The sequence below is a fragment of the Lacerta agilis genome, chromosome 2 (genome assembly GCF_009819535.1).
Source record: "Lacerta agilis isolate rLacAgi1 chromosome 2, rLacAgi1.pri, whole genome shotgun sequence".
Taxonomy (NCBI): domain Eukaryota; kingdom Metazoa; phylum Chordata; class Lepidosauria; order Squamata; family Lacertidae; genus Lacerta; species Lacerta agilis.
In genome coordinates this window covers 107,577,025-107,595,718 of record NC_046313.1, presented here as the reverse complement: position 1 = coordinate 107,595,718, position 18,694 = coordinate 107,577,025, and the positions used below count along the sequence as shown (strand labels likewise).

The 18,694-nt window shown below is 44.7% G+C and overlaps 1 protein-coding gene and 1 long non-coding RNA gene across 2 annotated transcripts; one reads left to right on the top strand and one right to left on the bottom strand.

The window, feature by feature from the left end:
• Window positions 1-735: 735 nt before the first annotated feature.
• Window positions 736-3,885, bottom strand: LOC117042159. The gene is made up of 3 exons (XR_004426052.1): window positions 3,805-3,885; window positions 1,950-2,026; window positions 736-883 (listed from the first exon to the last, which is right to left on the bottom strand). It is a non-coding gene; the product is annotated as an uncharacterized LOC117042159 (long non-coding RNA).
• Window positions 3,886-7,180: 3,295 nt separating this feature from the next.
• LOC117042397 (E3 ubiquitin-protein ligase TRIM11-like) lies at window positions 7,181-18,673 on the top strand. Its single transcript, XM_033141943.1, has 7 exons — window positions 7,181-7,727; window positions 8,797-8,892; window positions 11,682-11,945; window positions 12,911-12,933; window positions 13,941-14,059; window positions 15,951-15,983; window positions 17,948-18,673. Exons 1-7 carry the CDS (start codon window positions 7,320-7,322, stop codon window positions 18,463-18,465), a joined length of 1,461 nt encoding a protein of 486 aa, XP_032997834.1. The 5' UTR covers window positions 7,181-7,319; the 3' UTR covers window positions 18,466-18,673.
• The last annotated feature ends 21 nt before the right edge of the window (window positions 18,674-18,694 follow it).

Here is an 18,694-nt window from a genome sequence, read left to right as displayed (position 1 = left end):
AACATACATCTCCATTTTTCCGAGTTAATGGGTTTGCAAATGGATTTTTTTGCTGGAAACGGTTAAGGAAATGAGATCTATACTTCTAGATTCCACCAGATTTCCAGAAGCGGCTTTTACAGTGTGTGAAATATCACATAAACTTGGGGTGGGGTGGGGAAGAGCAGGTAAGGATATGTCGATGAGATAAAGTGCCGTCTGAATGCAGCCCTGGTTGCCTGAACTAGGCCGCGTTTACTGCGGAGAAAAAGCAGTGGCGGGTGTCAAAAATCACGAAGGTGTTCGTAATCCAGATACAGTATAAGGGGTATTATTCTATCCCACCTAAAAATAACAAGCAGCTTTAATTGGAGACTGGATATAGCCTAGCCTCCATGTAAACTTTGCAAATCAGGATTAATGCTCAGTAAACAGGCCATTTGGAAGAGCCCAAAGTTTTTGATATGCCGGATGAGAACATTTTATATCATCAGTTGGGAAGCTATGGTTCTCCAGCTGTTTGTTGAATTCCCCTCAGTCCCAGCTAGCAGGGCTAATTATTAGGAATTATGGGAACTATCTCAAGGGCCACAGATTCCTCATTCCTGTTTTATATCAAGGTCCCCGTCCCCACCACTTCCACCTCATTATATTGACCTACTGAGTTTTGGTTTGTCCTTTAGGTCTCAGATATACACCCCCAGCTGTTCTCCCCGCAAATTATTCCTGCAATAGGGCTCTCTTCTTACTTACTGTGACGAATAGTCCCAGGTCCAAGAGAAGGTCCCTCTCTCCCCCCGTATCAGATCTAAAAACAACGACTCTATCTCCGTCGTATGTCTCAAATCGAGCGTTAAAGCGAAGAAGCAGATTCGAGGGATTCTGGCCGATATCAAAGGTAAAGCTGATAGGAACATGGGAAAACATGCTTTATACAGAGTCATAGAATCATAATATTGTAGAGTTGGAAGAGACCCCAAGGGTCATCTGGTCCAATGCAGGAATCTCAGCTAAATCATTGGTCCATCTATCTCAGTACTGTCTTTACTAGAAGGCTACAGCCCCAAGGGTACCCTGTGGAATACCATGCCTGTTCATATTAGCACACATTTTGTAGTATAGATGCAAGGTTTACCAGGCCCTCCCAGTAGGGATGGGGTAGAAATTTGATTCAGTTTGCATTCAAGGCTAAATTTTATCCAACTGACTCTTTCTGAAGCAACATGAGAACTGACACGTAGCCATCGTTCAAAATTTGCACTTGCATGAATTTTGTGGAGCAGTTCTCCAACCAAAGAATGTTTCAAAAATGCATATATTATGGGTATCAAGGGAGGGGAGATATATAATCCTTGTGGCCCACGTGTGTGGGGTGAATAAATAAAATGATCGGCTGGGTGCTTGGTTCAAAACATGGGGCTTAACCAGTGGGAGAGAGCCTCTGGTAGCAGAGTTTAAACTCGCGAAGTTAAGCAGCAGCAGAATGTGGGAATTTGGGCTGTTAAATCTTTTCCATATCCCATTTTGTTGCATACGGTGCCCTCCGTTTTCTATCCCTCTTAGCATTGAACAGACCACACCAGTTTAGTAAGTTTAAAATGCTTTACTTACAAAAACGTTCCAAAGGTCAGGTTTATGCATTTATCCAAGCAGCAGCAAAGAGAACACAGATAGAATACTCTTGAGTAGAACATACAGATTGTAGTTCTCAACAAGCGTTCTGTGCTTGAAATGCTCAAGCTCAGACCTGGTTGATTTAAATGGCAGAGGGAAAGGGATAGGAACAGGGAGAGGTGGTGTCACTTCCTCTCTCATCAGAGAAGAAGGGGCATGACCTGTGTCTAGGAATCACAGCTCTATCATTTTAACCCCTTCATGCACAAACTAGCTCTATGCTTGCTAGTTGCATTTGATTGCATTCTCCCACAAGGGGAAAATGTAAATATCCTTTTTTCACTAATAATACAGACCTTTTGGCCTCTCGGGGCACCTTGGCTTTCAATTCAATGCGTTCCCCGGACTTCAAATTCAAGCGGGCAACCATTTGCTTAAAAAAAAAGAAAAAAATGTGAAAGATTCAAGGGCTCCCATTTCTCATAGTATAATCTTTTTCAGCCTCAGGTTCTTGGACTTTATAAATAAAGATGAACAAATTAAAGTCAACTGCCTCTTTATGATCTTTAAACAGATTGATGACTTTCAGACACCCAGGGTCATTACACCCAATTTAAAACATTTGAAATTAGGGGTTGGGCAGGTTTTACTAAAATCAAAATACCGGTAATTCAGACTTGATTTTGTGTGTGATTTTAGGGTTTCTGAAATCTACCCCTAGTGTATCTAATTAGAGCAGACCTAGGCATATAAATGATTTCAGGTTAAATAATATGGTAAATTAAAAATGGTAAATCACTGGTACATAATAAATCGGCTGCCAAGAAGACAGGCTTCTGAAATCCAGAGGAACAAAGGGCATATATGTGCAAGGAAACTTGGTTTCAAAAATTTTCAAAACAATTTCCAAACTTTGGATTCTTTGTATAGGCAAGGAATCCACGGGGAAATGTCACTAGAAATATATTTAAACACAGTTTTGGAGGTAGGAGCACAAACTGGCAATACTGCCCTGGACAATGATGCAGTTGGGGAAAATTTGATAGTATACCATAATCCAATATAGATTACTTGTTTGTGGGGAAGTAGTACTGGAGAATCTGGCACATCTGATTCTTAAGTGTCAATTATATACTGATATGATAACAGCCTAGCTAGGGATGGAACCAGGGAACTTGTGCATGCAAAGCAGATGCTCTACAGTTTCCCCTCTTTTGTTCTTACTGGGAGAACAGAATACTTCAGATGGGGAGAGGAATCAGTTGTGGACAATCATTTTAACTGTAGTCCTTCTACATGATTGTGGTTAATATAAGATCTTTCCAGATTAGTTAAACTCAACACCAAGTCTTTTCAGTAAGCTATTTATACTGAAACAAACACCATTTTATCCCATTCTGGTTGACCCTAATAAAGGTATTGATTGCCCTTTGATGGCTATTGGATTTTCCCATCTCACCCACTTTATTGAAGAACTCCATGAGGACTAGCTATGAACCTACCCAGACCCTGAGATCATCTTCTGAGGCCCTCCTTCATGTGCCTCCTCCTTGAGAGGTCCAGAGGGTGGCAACATGAGAACGGGGCCTTCTCTGCAGTGGCTCCCTGTCTGTGGAATGCTCTCCCCAGGGAAATTTGCCTGGTGCCTTCATTATACACCTTTAGGCACCAGGGGAAACATTCCTTTTTAACCAGGCCTTTGGTTCACCTGATTTTAAAGTGTGACTCTTTTTTGGGGGGGGGGGTTATTTGGGTTATTGTTTTAATTTTTATTTTGTATCTTGTGATCTTTTCTGTGAATCACCCTGAAACCTCCTGGTATAGGGTGATATATAAACTCAATCCATAAATATTGTGTTCTATATGAAGTTCTGCCGTAGTAAGGCCAGAAGGAGCATGCTAGCCAACAAAAGACAAAAATATTGCCTAAACAGAAAACCTGCATAGCTTAATAATAATAATGTATTCGCAAAAAGATAAATACAAGAAGCAATCAGTCCCAGTTTTTTTTTTTGTAGTGGGGAGCCTTTGTTCCTCCAAATGTTGCTGAACTACAACTCCCATCAAGCAAAACCAATGGCCGGGCATGATGGGAGTCGTAATTCACCTGAAATTTCAAACATTCTCCACACCTGCCATGGATAATTATCATATCCTTAAACTTCACACTCACAATAAGCAAATAGCATTTTTTTTTTTTTGCCAACTCACCAATGCCATTGCTTCACAACACAACTATTTAAAAACACCACCACCTGCGAGCATCTACTTCCTTCTTGGGCTTTAATGGTGTGTGTGTGTTCTCGCACCCCCAACCTTTAAATCGTCCTCAGGTGTGAGTGTTTCCTTCTTCTGGCCAATCAGGGATGAAATTCTGGTTACCAATTAATTAAAAGATAACAGGGCTGATCCCTTTGGCTCTCTGCAGGTGGGGTTGGTTTATCAACATTGGTGGGGGGTGGGAGAGAGCTGGTAAGGGGCATGTTTATTTGCATGTGAAGAACATGCAACCTTTTGCAAGAAATGGGACACAACCACTTAAAGAAGGTCATAAGAGCCCTGCTGGATCAAAGGACTGTCTAGTCCACCATCCAATTCTTGCAGTGGCCCACGGGAAGCCCCACAACTGGTGCTAAGATGTATACTGCCTCCGACAGCACAGAATCATAGAACTGTCGAGTGGGAAGGGACCCTAAGGGTCACCAGCAGAGGTAGAACATAACCATCCCGACTAGTTCCAATAAATGTAATAACACTTCCCATTAAGCCACACATTAGGGGTATGTGCAGTTTGCAGACGTGACAATACCAACCATCTACAGACAACTTTGAGAAATGCTGTAAACAATTTATTTGGGCACTCCATCAAAGACCTGGGCAAGGGACCCTGTGGCCCTCCAAATGTTGCTGGACTTGCAAGCAATGCAGGTCAATGCAGTGTTTCCTCCAAAGCAGGGTTTCTGGACTACAACTCCCATCATCCCTAGCTAGCAGGACCATTGGTTAGGGATGATGGGAGTTGTAGTCCCCCCATCCAAAAAAAATGCTTCTCCACAGCAAACCCTGCTCCACAGCAAATCCCCATTATTTCAGTGTGGCTCACTTAGGAGAACAGCTCTCTTTTTTCCGGAGCGGGGTGGATGCTCCCTGTGAGTAATTATATAACAATTAGGAAACATCTGAAGGCAGCCCTGTATAGGGAAGACTTTTAAGGATTGATTTTTTTTACTATGCTAATTATGATGGGACGCAAGTGGTGCTGTGGGTTAAACCAGAGAGCCTAGGGCTTGCTGATCAGAAGCTTGGCGGTTCGAATCCCCGCCACGGGGTGAGCTCCCGTTGCTCGGTCCCTGCTCCTGCCAACCTAGCAGTTCGAAAGCACGTCAAAGTGCAAGTAGATAAATAGGTATCGCTCCAGTGGGAAGGTAAATGGCGTTTCCGTGCGCTGCTCTGGTTCGCCAGAAGTGGTTTTGTCATGCTGGCCACATGACCCGGAAGCTGTACGCCGGCTCCCTCGGCCAGTAAAGCGAGATGAGCGCTGCAACCCCAGAGTTGTCCGCGACTGGTCCTAATGGTCAGGGGTCCCTTTACCTTTACGGTAATTATATGTGCAGGAAGCCGTCCAGCACCCCACTCAGATGGGTGGGGTACTATTATTATTATTATTATTATTATTATTATTATTATTATTATTAGTTTGGCCAAACTGCGGGAGGCAGTGGAGGATAGGGGTGCCTGGCGTGCTCTGGTCCATGGGGTCACGAAGAGTCGGACACGACTGAACGACTGAACAACAACAACATTATTATTATTATTATTATTAATTAAACCTGCCTTTGCGAGGGAGGGTGACAGCTACCCCTCTGGAAATGGCTCATTGAAGCGATCCAGATGCGAGGGGAGTGGGGGAGAGCAGTTTGCTTCAGGCTCTTAACATGACACGACTCCCAAAGAGAGACCTTCCGACGTGCAAGCGCTCCCCTCCAGCGCAGCAAAGCGCGGTCCCTAAGGCGCTGGTGGAGCAACCAGCTGAAAGGAAAGGAAAGGAGCGGCGCCATTGGCCGCAGGTGTTGCCAGCCTCACCCAATCCGAATTGCCGGAGCCGCCCGCGTTGGGAGGCGGAGCTACTAAAGCAAAGCGAAAGTGAGGGCGTGGCTTTCATCGCGGGAGAAATCCTGGGATTTAAATATATGTATGTATTTATTGATTGGTGGCTTCCTGGTCCTTCGAGTGTTTTGCTTTTCTTCCCCTCTCCTGAAAGGGGCAACCGAATTTGTGAGAGCTTCGAATTGATTGCCTGGCAAGGCTGTGTCTTTTGTTGTTGGGGTAAGACGATTATTATTATTATTACAGGTGGGTAGCCGTGTTGGTCTGCCATAGTCAAAACAAAATCAAAAATTCTTTCCAGTAGCACCTTAGAGACCAACTGAGTTTGTTCTTGGTATGAGCTTTCGTGTGCATGCACACTTCTTCAGATACACACTGGTGCTACTGGAAAGAATTTTTGATTATTATTATTAAGATTGAATGGGAAGCGTGCTAATCCCCCCACCCCGCTCGCGCGCCTCATTCGCAGTCCATTTTCCCTCTCTCCCCGAAGCGGGTGTTGTTTCCTCCCCCTTGATGAGAGAGTAGCTCAGTCCATAAAGATACTTAATCTTAGGGTCGTTTGGCAACAGATTTCTCAGTTGCAGGGGGTTGGGTTTAAATGACCTTCCTTCGTGGTCCCTCCCAACTCGACAGTTCTGTGCGGTACACAAATAATACTTCTTTTCTTTCTGTGTGTCCCTGAGGCTTCACCCTCCTAAAGCGTTTCCTGCTCAGTCCCGGAAATACTAACAGCTGCGAATTAGGCTTGAACATGTGCAGAGTGCTTGTCTCTCGCAGCTGAGCGCCCGCAGTCTCGGAGTTCAGGAAGATGTGTATGCAGCAGCAAGAACAACGCGGCGATAGATAAATGTATTTTTTTTTAATGGCTAGTCTTTGAGGTGCCCACCAAACTTTGCTACGTTTCGGATGCACAATTTATTTAGTAGAAACAAAATAAAATTAAAAAATTCCTTCCAGCACCACCTTAGAGACCAACTAAGTTTGTTCTTGGTATGAGCTGTCGTGTGCATGAACTCTTGAAGTTTTGACTATTTGACTTTGTTTTGACTATTAGGTCAGGTGTGGGGAACTTTTGGACTTCTGGATGTTGCTAGACTACAACTCCTATCATCCCCTGCCATTCAGCACACTTGATGGGGCTGATGGGAGTTGTATTTCAGCAACATCTGAAGGGCCAAAGACTCCCCATGCAAACTTAGTTGGTCTCTAAGGTGCTACTGGAAGGAATTTTTTATTTTGTTTTGTTTTGACTATGGCAGACCAACACGGCTACCTACCTGTAACTGGAACACGAAAACTCATACCAAGAACAAACTTAGTTGGTCTCTAAGGTGCTACTGGAAGGAATTTCTTTTATTTTTTATTTTATTTTGTTTTGACTATGGCAGACCAACACAGCTACCTACCTGTAACTGGAACTTAGTTAGTAGAAGACGGTAATCCATATCCAATTTCTCTCTTTCCTTCCCCAGACTGGTGTTGTCCGTTGCGCACAGCTTCTGCAGCAGTTCCGATAAAAGGCGTTCCCTCTAAAACCTCAAGCCAAGGGCTTTTGCACCTTTTGGGGAGAAGGAAAGTTAAATTCAACTTAAAAATAAAAATTGTTGTATTGAGAAATGGCTGCTGAGGATACCCTGAAGACGTTTGAGGTGGAAGTGACTTGCTCCATTTGCTTGGAGTATTTCACCGACCCAGTGATTCTAGACTGCGGGCACAATTTCTGCCACCACTGTGTTTTCAAGTACTGGAAAGACTTTGTGCGTGATCGGAGCTGCCCTGAGTGCAGAACGGTGGTCGAGCCCGACAGGATCATTACGAACAAGCCGCTGGAAAACTTGGCTGGATTCCTCAGAGATCGAGCAAAACAAGCAAAAGGAGGGGAGAGAACCTGCTACAGGCACCCAGAGCCACCCACATCTTTCTGTAAGACTGACCAAGCCCTAGTCTGCTCAGCCTGTGCCGAATCCGCAGAGCACATGACTCACGACCTAATTCCTAAGGAGCAAGCTGCCCAAGAGACCAAGGTGGGAAAGGCAGGGGCATAGCAAGGGGAGGGCGTAGGGGGCGACTCTCCCCAGGTTCCATAATGGAGGGGGTGACAAATTATCAAGGAACAATTACTACCCTACTAGGGCGGTTTATAAAAAAAACTTAAAAAAAAATGCCTGCTCCAAAGGTCTTATCTTACTATACTAGGGATTATATAGTTATATATGAAATTTCATGCATATCGGTTAATATCTTGACCCTCCTCCACTTGGCTGTTTTCTTATGTCATGAAGGCTGAAATTTCAGTTCAGTGGAGAACTTACTTTTTTTTAAAAAATAATAATAATTTTTATTATTTTATACTATACTACAACAAGAAAATCAATCATACCTTCACATACATTTTCCAGTTTTGGCTAGCATAGCCGTGACTTCCCTCAGACCTTCCACATGGCTTTCAGAATTATATCTTAGTATTATACTTCTTTAATCAACCATTGCTTACATTATCATAAATCTCATGCGTACTCTAACTGCCATACTTACAATAATATTTCTACACATTAACCACAAAACCTCTTGAAGTCCTATTAGCGTACAGTGGAGCACTTACTGTTCCCAACCCTAACCCTGTGGAAAGCCATCTAATTAGACTTTAATTTGATTTTGAGATGTTTTTAGGAGGTAATTTAATTATTGTTTGATTTTATACCAATGCTATGTATCTGATGTTAGCCACCCTGAGCCCGACTTCAGCCAGGGAGGGTGGGATATAAATATTTTTATTACTTGTTATTATTCCTTTGTAAGAAAATATGAAATAACATAAAATCATTTTTGCAGGGGGGGGGGAATCATTGGGGGGGGTGACAAGAAATTTTCCGCACCGGGTACCACCTGACCTTCCTACACCTCTGGAGAGAGGGCTTTGTTTCTAGGACTGGGCTGGGATTAATGAATGTGTATTGTAGATTTGCATTTGGTGGCCGAAGGTCACTGTTCATGGCAGCCCTGGGATCACTGGTTGAGAGAATGCTTTGAGCTTAGAATGTTTTTTAACTTTATTACATACTCTCCTAAAGCATGCCTGCGTTTTCTTTTCAGGATCGCGTAGTCAACTGCATTAGTGCTCTAGAGAACCGGGAAGACACAATTCTGCAGTGTAGATCAGCTGCAGAAAATCAAACTCAAACCCTGATTGTAAGTGTCACTGTGACTGGCAAGTCCGCAATTAGCACTTTAAAAAAAATAATAATTGTGTAATTGCCGACGGAGCGCATAAAATAACATCCAAGTCGGAGGCCACTTTTTGGAAACTCTTTCCCTATTGCATGCAAAACCAGGTTTTTCTGTGCTTCTTGTGGGATGAGCGTTTCTCATGCGAACTCCAGAGTGTGTGCAAACTTTTCACAGCTACTGAACTACATTGTTGTAAAAATGCTACCCTTTCCCCCCACCCCCACCCCAATTTAATATGGGGTCAACCTCTCTGAAGGAAATCTGATAAATAAATAAAAACCAACACCTTGTTTGTGATATCTGAACAGCCCATTTACAGCATTAAGTCCCCTTTTGTGAACATTGTGAGTGTAGAGTCGCCTTCTGCAGCCAAGCACCCTGCAGTTGTTTTTGGGCTACAGTTCTCATCAGTCTCTGCCAGTGTGGCTGTGTTAGGTGGGGCTTGTGGGAGTTGCAGTTCCGAGGCATCAGGTTGAGTTTGGTGTAAACTAAAGACTGGAGCTGATAACCTCTGTCTTAGGGATGAATCACCAGTTTTAAGAGCTGGGGAACTGACAACAGTCAATGCCTCTTATCCATCTCTTTGTAAAATTATTAGTTAATGACTAACATAACTGTTGGCTTTCTACATTGTGTTTCCCTGCTGCATTGATGTAGGTGCCTGCCTGTTTTCTTTAATGTTGAGTGAAGCCCTATGAGAATCGGTGAGAGCGGTCATAGTGGTTAAGGGTTTGAGCTGTGAGCTCAACGGGATGACCTTCAGCTTTATGATCAACCTCCTCCCTTTCCCCATTTGAAGCATGGTGGTTAATAACATTATTCCCCCTTGGAGAATTGCTTGTGACGGTTAACGTGAGAGTGCATGAGGCTGTTTGTTTTGAACACTCCCTCCGTTCTTAACAAGGCGGGCTCTGTTGTTAGGCAATATGAGGCAGCTATTTAAGGCAGCAGATGCTGGGGAGTGAGAAGCAACAGCAAAGTGTGGGGAGGATAGAGCTGGGCACCCCCTAAGCTGGCCTGCTGCCTTCAGCATAGTGGAGAATGCTGCCCCCATTGCTTGTTGTTGTTCAGTCATTCAGTTGTGTCCGACTCTTTGTGATCCCATGGACCAGAGCACGCCAGGCATGCCTATCCTTCACTGCCTCCCGCAATTTGGCCAAACTCATGCTAGTCGCTTCGAGAACACTGTTCAACCATCTCATCCTCTGTCGTCCCCTTCTCCTTGTGCCCTCCATCTTTCCCAACATCAGGGTCTTTTCTAGGGAGTCTTCTCTTCTCATGAGGTGGCCAAAGTACTGGAGCCTCAACTTCAGGATCTGTCCTTCTAGTGAGCACTCAGGGCTGATTTCCTTAAGAATGGATAGGTTTGATCTTTTTTGCAGTCCATGGGACTCTCAAGAGTCTCCTCCAGCACCATAATTCAAAAGCATCAGCGATCAGCTTTTATGGTCCAGCTCTCACTTCCACACATCACTATTGGGAAAACGATAGCTTTAACTATACAGACCTTTGTCAGCAAGGTGATGTCTCTGCTTTGTAAGATGCTGTCTAGGTTTGTCATTGCTTTCCTCCCAAGAAGCAGGCGTCTTTTAATTTCGTGACTGCTGTCGCCATTTGCAGTGATCATGGAGCCCCCATTGCTAGTGCTGAATTAAGATTTTTTATTTTATTTTGTTTTGACATCTGCCTATATGGTTCATCATTCATCCATGGAATGGGGGCTGGACGCCATTTTGTCCTGGTCTTCAGGCGGCAAAATGCCTTGGGCTAGCCTCGATGCTTAATGTTATTAATGTCACAGACTGGCTGAATGCAGAAGAGTGATGCGAGGCACTGGTTGGGGAACCCCCAAGGGAATAGTGCTCAGAGCCAGGGGATCAGCGGTGGGACAACAGTGAGTGGTCAGAGGGAGATGAGGGAGCTGACTGGGAGGAGCAGGTGTTGGAAGCGGAAGAGGCATCAGGGTTTAGTGAGCAGGAAGAGGCTTTGGCAGAGAGCAGTCCAGAACCAGAGGCAGGAGAGGAGAGGGGGCAGGAGACAGGGATTAGGCAGACTGCTGAAGAATCCTGGGAGTCTCCTGCTGCTGCAACCAGCTCCACTACCCCCTGGTCTCCTCTAGAACATGCAGAGAAACAAAGAGGGTGGAGCACCAAACATTGCAAACCCGGAAGTAAGTGTTCCGGTTTGCGAACTTTTTTCAGAAGCCGAACGTGCTCCGTTCTGAGTGTTACACTTCCGATTTGAGTGCCATGCTTTTGTTTTGTGTATTACGCTGAGGTCTGTCTGTTTTTGCTGTTTGTTTTGCTATTTGTCTTTGCGGCTCTTTTTTGTGTGACTGTGTGGAACGCAGTTCAGCTACTGATTGATTGATGATTGTGTGACTGCAGGACACTGTTTATTGCTTTCATTTTATGGACCAATGGTCTCGTTAGATGGTAGAATTCATGTTAATTTGCTGTTTTAGGGGTTGTTTTTAAAAGTCTGGAACGGATTAATCCATTTTGCATTCCTTTCTATGGGAAAGCGCGTCTTGGTTTAGGAACGCTTTGGTTTTGGAACGGACTTCCAGAATGGATTAAGTTTGAGAACCAAGGTACCACTGTATTGCTGACCTATGCCTGACCCCAGCTCCTGACCATTAAACATCCTTTTCTATATAATTAGTATCCTAATGTTGCCAGGACTGACCTTATTCCTGCCGCCTCTGACCTCTCTCTCTCTCTCTCTCTCTCTCTCTCTCTCTCTCTCTCTTTCCCTGCTCTCTTTCCATCGGCTTATTGAAGAAACTGTTGGACAAGTTGATGCAAGAAACACAGTCCAAGTTCAACGATCTGCGCCAGTTCCTGTTGTCCGAAGAGCACACTCTGGTTGGCAAGCTCAGAGACATACTGAAGGAGATTGTAACGAGGAGAGACAATCACATGACCAAGCTTTTTCGGGAAGTCTGCTCTTGCGAAATCCTCATCCGGGAGCTGGAGAAGAAGTGCAGCCAGTCAGAGAGTGAACTCCTGCAGGTAAGGCGGAAGTGGCAAGAAATGGACCAAGGCTCAAGGACAGTCTGGTACCCAAACCTTCATGCACCCTTTCCTTAGGCGGCACCCACACCATAGATTTAAAGCAGGGGTAGGCAACCTAAGGCCCATGGGCCGGATGCGGCCCAATCGCCTTCTCAATCCGGCCCACGGACAGCCTGGGAATCAGCGTGTTCTTACATGAGTAGAATGTGTCCTTTTATTTAAAATGCATCTCTGGGTTATTTGTGGGGCCTGCCTGGTGTTTTTGCATGAGTAGAATGTGTGCTTTTATTTAGAACGCATCTCTGGGTTATTTGTGGGGCATAGGAATTCGTTCATATTTTTTCCCAAAATATAGTCCGGCCCACCACATGGTCTGAGGGATGGTGGACCGGCCCATGGCTGAAAAAGGTTGCTGACCCCTGATTTAGAGCCCTCTGATACCACTGTAAACAGCCATGGCTTCCGCCAAAGACTTGTGGGAGCTGTAGTTTAAGGGTGCTGAGAGCTATGAGGATACCCCTATCCCCCTCACCGAGCTTCGGTTCCTGGAGTTCCCTTGGGAGAGGGATGGATTGATCACCCTGTGAACTGCAGCTCTGTGAGGGGATAAGAAATTTAATAAAATAAAATAAAATCTTCCTACCTCTGAGAGTTGTTGTGAGGATACATGTGGATGGGGAGTGTTCCCAATTATATGCTGCTCTGAAGTTCTGGAAGAGTGAGAAAGGAATGTGACCAATTTTGAAAGGCTTGGGTACCATGAAGCACTAGCTGCTTTGTCCAAAGTTCTCAATTCACACACAATTGCCTGTGTTGGATTAAAACACACCTTTCCACCAGTCTTTTTAGATGGCTTCTGCTAAGCGGATGGCCCACAGATGGGAACAAGCATAGTTAGAGGGGTTTTCTTCCAAAGGGCATGCATCAGGCTCCGATTTCTTCTTTTTCTCTCTCCCTTCTAGGATGCCGGGAGCAGCATGGAGAAGTAAGTGGAGCTCATCGCAACAAAAGACCAATCCTGCATAGAGGCATGGTTCTGGGAATCACAAAGGGCAAAGAGTGGCTGTTGCGCTAAGGTCCTGCTTGCAGGCTTCCCATCCACTGTGGGAACAGGGGGGCAGGCTAGATGGGTCTTTGGCCTGATCCCGCAGGCATGGCCTGTCCTCCAGTGTTCTGAGTAGTGGGGCCGTTCCTGCTTGCTACCTAGTTTCCCATTGAATCTTTGTTGTCTCTGGATAGGGATGGTGAGAGCCAGTGTGGTGTAGTGGTTAAGAGAGGTAGACTTGTAATCTGGTGAACCGGGTTCGCGTCCCCGCTCTTCCACATGCAGCTGCTGGGTGACCTTGAGCTAGTCAAGGTCACCTTGACTAGGAATGGCTTAGGGAGCTGGGTATGTTTAGCCTGGAGAAGAGAAGGTTAAGGGGTGATATGATAGCCATGTTCAAATATATAAAAGGATGTCATATAGAGGAGGGAGAAAGGTTGTTTTCTGCTGCTCCAGAGAAGCGGACATGGAGTAATGGATTCAAACTACAAGAAAGAAGATTCCACCTAAACATTAGGAAGAACTTCCTGACAGTAAGAGCTGTTCAACAGTGGAATTTGCTACCAAGGAGTGTGGTGGAGTCTCCTTCTTTGGAGGTCTTTAAGCAGAGGCTTGACAGCCATCTGTCAGGAATGCTTTGATGGTGTTTCCTGCTTGGCAGGGGGTTGGACTGGATGGCCCTTGTGGTCTCTTCCAACTCTATGATTTTGATTCTCTGAAGTCTCTCAGCCCCACTCACCTCACAGAGTGTTTGTTGTGGGGGAGGAAGGGAAAGGAGAATGTTAGTCGCTTTGAGACTCCTTCGGGTAGTGATAAAGCAGGATATCAAATCCAAACTCCTCCTCCTCCTCCTCCTCCTCCTCCTCCTCCTCCTCCTCCTCCTCTTCTTCTTCTTCTTCTTCTTCTTCTTCTTCTTCTTCTTCAGCAGTGGTTTGTTTTCCCTCCAGGTTCCACCAGGAAACACCATTTCAGTGTGCGAGCCCTTTTTCGCCAAAGCAGCTGTGGGAAATATGGGACGTGACGGACGCAAACATCTCTCTGGAGAGTGCCATGAAGGAATTCAAAGGTAGAGGAAAGAACTGCTGCAAACTTGTTTTTTTGATGCTGGCCATGGCTATATGCCCAAAGTGGGAGGGCCAAAGGCAGGATCCCTTGACATGCCAGTCCTGGGATAAAGTTCACCCAAATCCCAAAATTTGAGGCCTCTTCCGGAGACCTCTGCTTGGGTTGTTCCTTATGGTGGGATCCTAGTGAGAACCTCCACAGTGCCGCTGAGTGGTCTTTGAGGGATTTCTCTCTTAATGGTTTTTTTTTATATTAAAAAGACTATTCCTACTTGTGTGTACCTTGGGGTTACCTTGAGTCTGTGACAGGGTGGATTTGAGTTAAATCGATTTAAATCACAATTAAAATCACTAGTCAGTAAGACTTGATTTAAATCCTTTTTTTTTTTTACAGAAAGACTCATTTTTGCTGATATAATCTTAATATTTACAACCAGATGAAGGTTTCATTTTTTCGAATAATAACATTTTCAGAGCAGTTTTTACAGTTATATCAAAAATTACCGATTTGGTTATACTATTAGAAATACATAGACCGATATTTATGAAATTGTTGTGAGGTTTAATAAGTTAACTGTTTATATTTGGACAGCTTTTCTGCTGTACTTTATTGGAAGGAGAAAAATAATCATTTCCTTAATAACAATTTAAACAATTTATTTAACTAAAACAATAATGTTATAACATATGTATCCATATTTGTTAACTGATGTGGTTAAATAATAATAATAATAATAATAATAATAATAATAATAATAATAATAATAATAATAAAAAGACATAGACTGAGTTTTGTTGTTTAGTCGTTCAGTCGTGTCCGACTCTTTGTGACCCCATGGACCAGAGCATGCCAGGCACTCCTGTCTTCCACTGCCTCCCACTGCCTCCCACAGTTTGGTAGACTGAGTTTTAGCTTCAACTTAAAACAAATCTTTATTTCCTGATGAATAGCCTTTGGACTATAATGTAACTTAAATAGAAAACATTCTTTGGAAATATTTTTCGTCCAAAAGCATTTTATTTTAAAAATCCGATTCAAATAAAAAAAAAATCCAATTTTAATTTTTTAAAAATCTGATTTAAATAAAAAAAAATCATTTATTTTTATCCACTCTGGTCTGTGGGAGGTGGTGCTGTTTCCCATCTAAGTGTAGATGCTTGGATGGGTCTAATCAGTGCTATTTTTTTTAGAAAAAGAGCTACTGGAACTCACCATGAACGCCTCCCTTGATCTCTCAGAATGGCAATGGTGCCTATTTAAGAGGTGCCAGAACTGAGTTCCGTCTGTAAAAAGCCCTAGGTCAGGCTTCCTCAACCTCGGCCCGCCAGATGTTTTGAGACTACATTTCCCAGCATCCCTGACCACTGGTCCTGCTAGCTAGGGATCATGGGAGTTGTAGGCCAAAAACATCTGGAGGGCCGTGGTCGAGGAAGCCTGCCCTAGGTCTAATCCCAGGATGAGGAACTTGTGGCCCTGTACTTGTGGATGGACTACAACTGCCATCATCCTTGATCACTGACCGTCCTGGCAGGGCATGATGGGAAAGGGAAGTCCAGCCACATCTGCAGGGCCACAGGTTCCCCGCCCCGATCTATTTGGTATTGATCTATGGCATCCCCCCCAGATGTTGCTGGACTACAACTCCCATCATGCCTAGCTAGCAGGACCAGTGGTCGGGGATGATGGGAGTTGTAGTCCAACAACGTCTGGGGACAAAAGGCTGGTCTCTGGAGATGATTCTCCCCCCACCTGCACAAATCTCCTCAGCTTCCTCTTTAATTCTTCACCTGAAATAAGGAGGGGGGGGGACAAGTAACACACTGAGGGAAACTGATCTGTTTGATGAAGACAATGATGTGGTGATCAAGGTGATTTTCCCTTTCCTTCTTCAGATGCTCTGGAGTCTAGATCCTCGCTTCAGGAAGGTAAACTTCTGGCACATGCGTGCGAAGGGTCAAAGGAATCTCACAAGGAGGGTGTATATTTTTGTTGGATCGCACTGTGTTGGGTTATCTGCCTGCTGTTTTATGAGTTGATTTTGATTTGTTGTACTTGCGTTTGCATTCCACCTTCTCCTTCAAGGAGCGTAAGGTGGCGGACATGGTTTCCCCCCTCCCCCATTTAATCCCCACAACAACCCCACGAGGTAGGTTAGGCAGGGAAACAGCGACTGGCCCAAGGTCAAGGGGTGAGATTCATGGCCAAGTTGGGTTTTGAATCCCAGTCTCCCAGGTCTTAGTCTGACACTCTGGACACGATGCAGGACTGGTTTTAAATGCGAGATATTCTTAAGTTTTGTTTTTATTTTGTATTGCTTTTATGCTGTAAGCCTGCAGCCCTCGAGTTGTGGTAGGCTCCAGGTTCTGTCAGTTCAGATCAGTGGAGACTGGTCCATTTGCGCAGATGAACTGCCCTTCTAAATTCAGTCTACCCTCAGTCACCACCTACTTGCCTGTCTTCTTACTTCCATCCACCTGAGAGGGTGGAACTGGCTGTCAGCTTCTACCTTCTTGGGATCAATGTTTCCCTTGTACAGGTGAAACTCGAAAAATTAGTGCAAAAAATCAATTTATGTAAGCAATTGTTTTCATTAGCTACTGGAGTTTAATATATGAGATAGACTCATGACATGCAAAGCGAGATATGTCAAGCCTTTGCTTGTTATAATTGTGATGATTATGGTGCACAGCTGATGAAAACCCCAAAGTTGAAATTGTTAATTTGGGGTTCTCATCAGCTGTACGCCATAATCATCACAATTATAACACATAAAGGCTTGACAGACTCATGACATGCAAAGCGAGATATATCTCATACATTAGTTTCACCTTTTAAGTTGAATTACTGAAAAAAATGAACCTTTCCACGATATTCTAATTTTTCGAGTTTCACCTGTAGATCTCAGCAGGGAAGAAGGATAGAGGCAGAATTAGAATTAGAGTGGCACCTCAGGTTAAGAACTTAATTCGTTCTGGAGGTCCGTTCTTAACCTGAAACTGTTCTTAACCTGAGGTACCACTTCAGCTAATGGGGCCTCCCGCTGCCACCGTGTGATTTCTGTTCTCATCCTGAAGCAAAGTTCTTAACCTGAGGTAATATTTCTGGGTTAGCAGAGTCTGTAACCTGAAGCGTCTGTAACCTGAGGTACCACTGTAATCAGGGCCTAAAAGGACAATATGAGTGGACTCTCCATGCCCTGACCACAGCAAAAAGACTGATACTGATTAATTGGGGTTAAATGCGGCTCCCTTTTACGATTGGATTAAAGACTTGTACAGACTTGCAACATATGAAGAACTTGCATATAAACGCAGACTTGCCATGGACAAATTCGACGATATTTGGAATATATTCTTACAAAATGGTTTGCTATGCATCTAGACCCCTCTTAAGGTATCACAGCCAAACTTTGCACGATAGCTCCCAAAGTCAAGGAACAGATTTTTGCTTATGGCTGGATACCATTTTGAATTAAGATGGTGGAGTGAAGCCTTCAAAACCGTACTGATTTCAAACACCAACTTCAAAACTGCATTGAGTTTTTGGTTTGTTAGAGTTACCAAGTAACGTTGGGTATGAGGCAGGCTGCAATTGCATGACAAATATAATTTTACACATACACAGTAGTGTAAGTTTGATTGTCCAGGGCTTATTGGTAGGGCATGGAAACAGACCCAGTCAGACACGGCAGGGACACTCGAGGTGCACATTTTTAGGCCCCTAGCTAATTATTTCTTTTTCTTTACAAGATCTGCTGTTGTACCATATCTTAACCCATTACAGTATTTCCAAGTAGATAGCAATGCTACTGTGTCAAGAGTACGTTTCTCCTCCCAGCCCTTGCAAGCTCGCCACTGCCATCTTCTTTCTCTCCGCCATCTTCTTTCAGCGATCGTGGCCTTTGACCCAGAGACAGCGCATCCCCGGCTCGTCTTGTCTGAGGACAGCAAAAGCGTGAGGCTGGGGGACAGACCTCAAGAGCTGCCCAAGAGCCGTAAGCGGTTTGAAGCCAACCTCTTCCTCCTGGGATGCGAGGAGTTTGCCGTGGGCAGGAACTACTGGGATGTCGCTGTGGGAAGCGAGGGCGAATGGGCCGTGGGGGTGGCCAGGAAGTCCGTAAAGAGGAAGGACGTGGCTGCCATAAGCTATAAGGTTGGGATCTGGGCAATAGGGAAGCGGGGGAGCCAGTACGCCGTTTTCAACCCCCCCGACTTCCCTCCTCTGAGCTCTGTGCGGGAGCTCAAGAAAGTCCGAGTGTCTTTAAACTGCGACGGGAGGCACGTGGCCTTCTTTGATGGCGATGACGCGGCCCTGCTTTTCCAGACCCCAATAACTACCGTCGCCAGAGAGTCCTTCCTCCCCTTCTTTCATGTTTCCAATAAAGCTGTTCTAACACTGCCCCGCTAAGGCAGTCAGAACCTTCTTCCCATTTAGGGCTTTGGCCACTTAGGACATTAATTCTGCTGTCAAGTCTTGCTGCGCATCTCAGTGGTTGATGGAGTGCAGGACACGAGCAACTCACTTTCGGGTATTCCTGATCTAGGCTAGACACACACACACACACACACACACACACACACACAAACTAGGGTCTCCCATCTGTTTTTGGACTACAACATCCCTGACACTACTGTTC

Excerpts from the sequence above, each read along its gene's own strand:
- LOC117042397 (XM_033141943.1), top strand. The coding sequence starts at position 7,320 with ATGGCTGCTGAGGATACCCTGAAGACGTTTGAGGTGGAAGTGACTTGC. Across the intron at positions 8,893-11,681 it reads ATCAAACTCAAACCCTGATT|TTTCCCTGCTCTCTTTCCAT; the intron begins GTAAGTGTCACT and ends TCTCTCTCTCTC. Across the intron at positions 14,060-15,950 it reads TGCCATGAAGGAATTCAAAG|ATGCTCTGGAGTCTAGATCC; the intron begins GTAGAGGAAAGA and ends TTCCTTCTTCAG.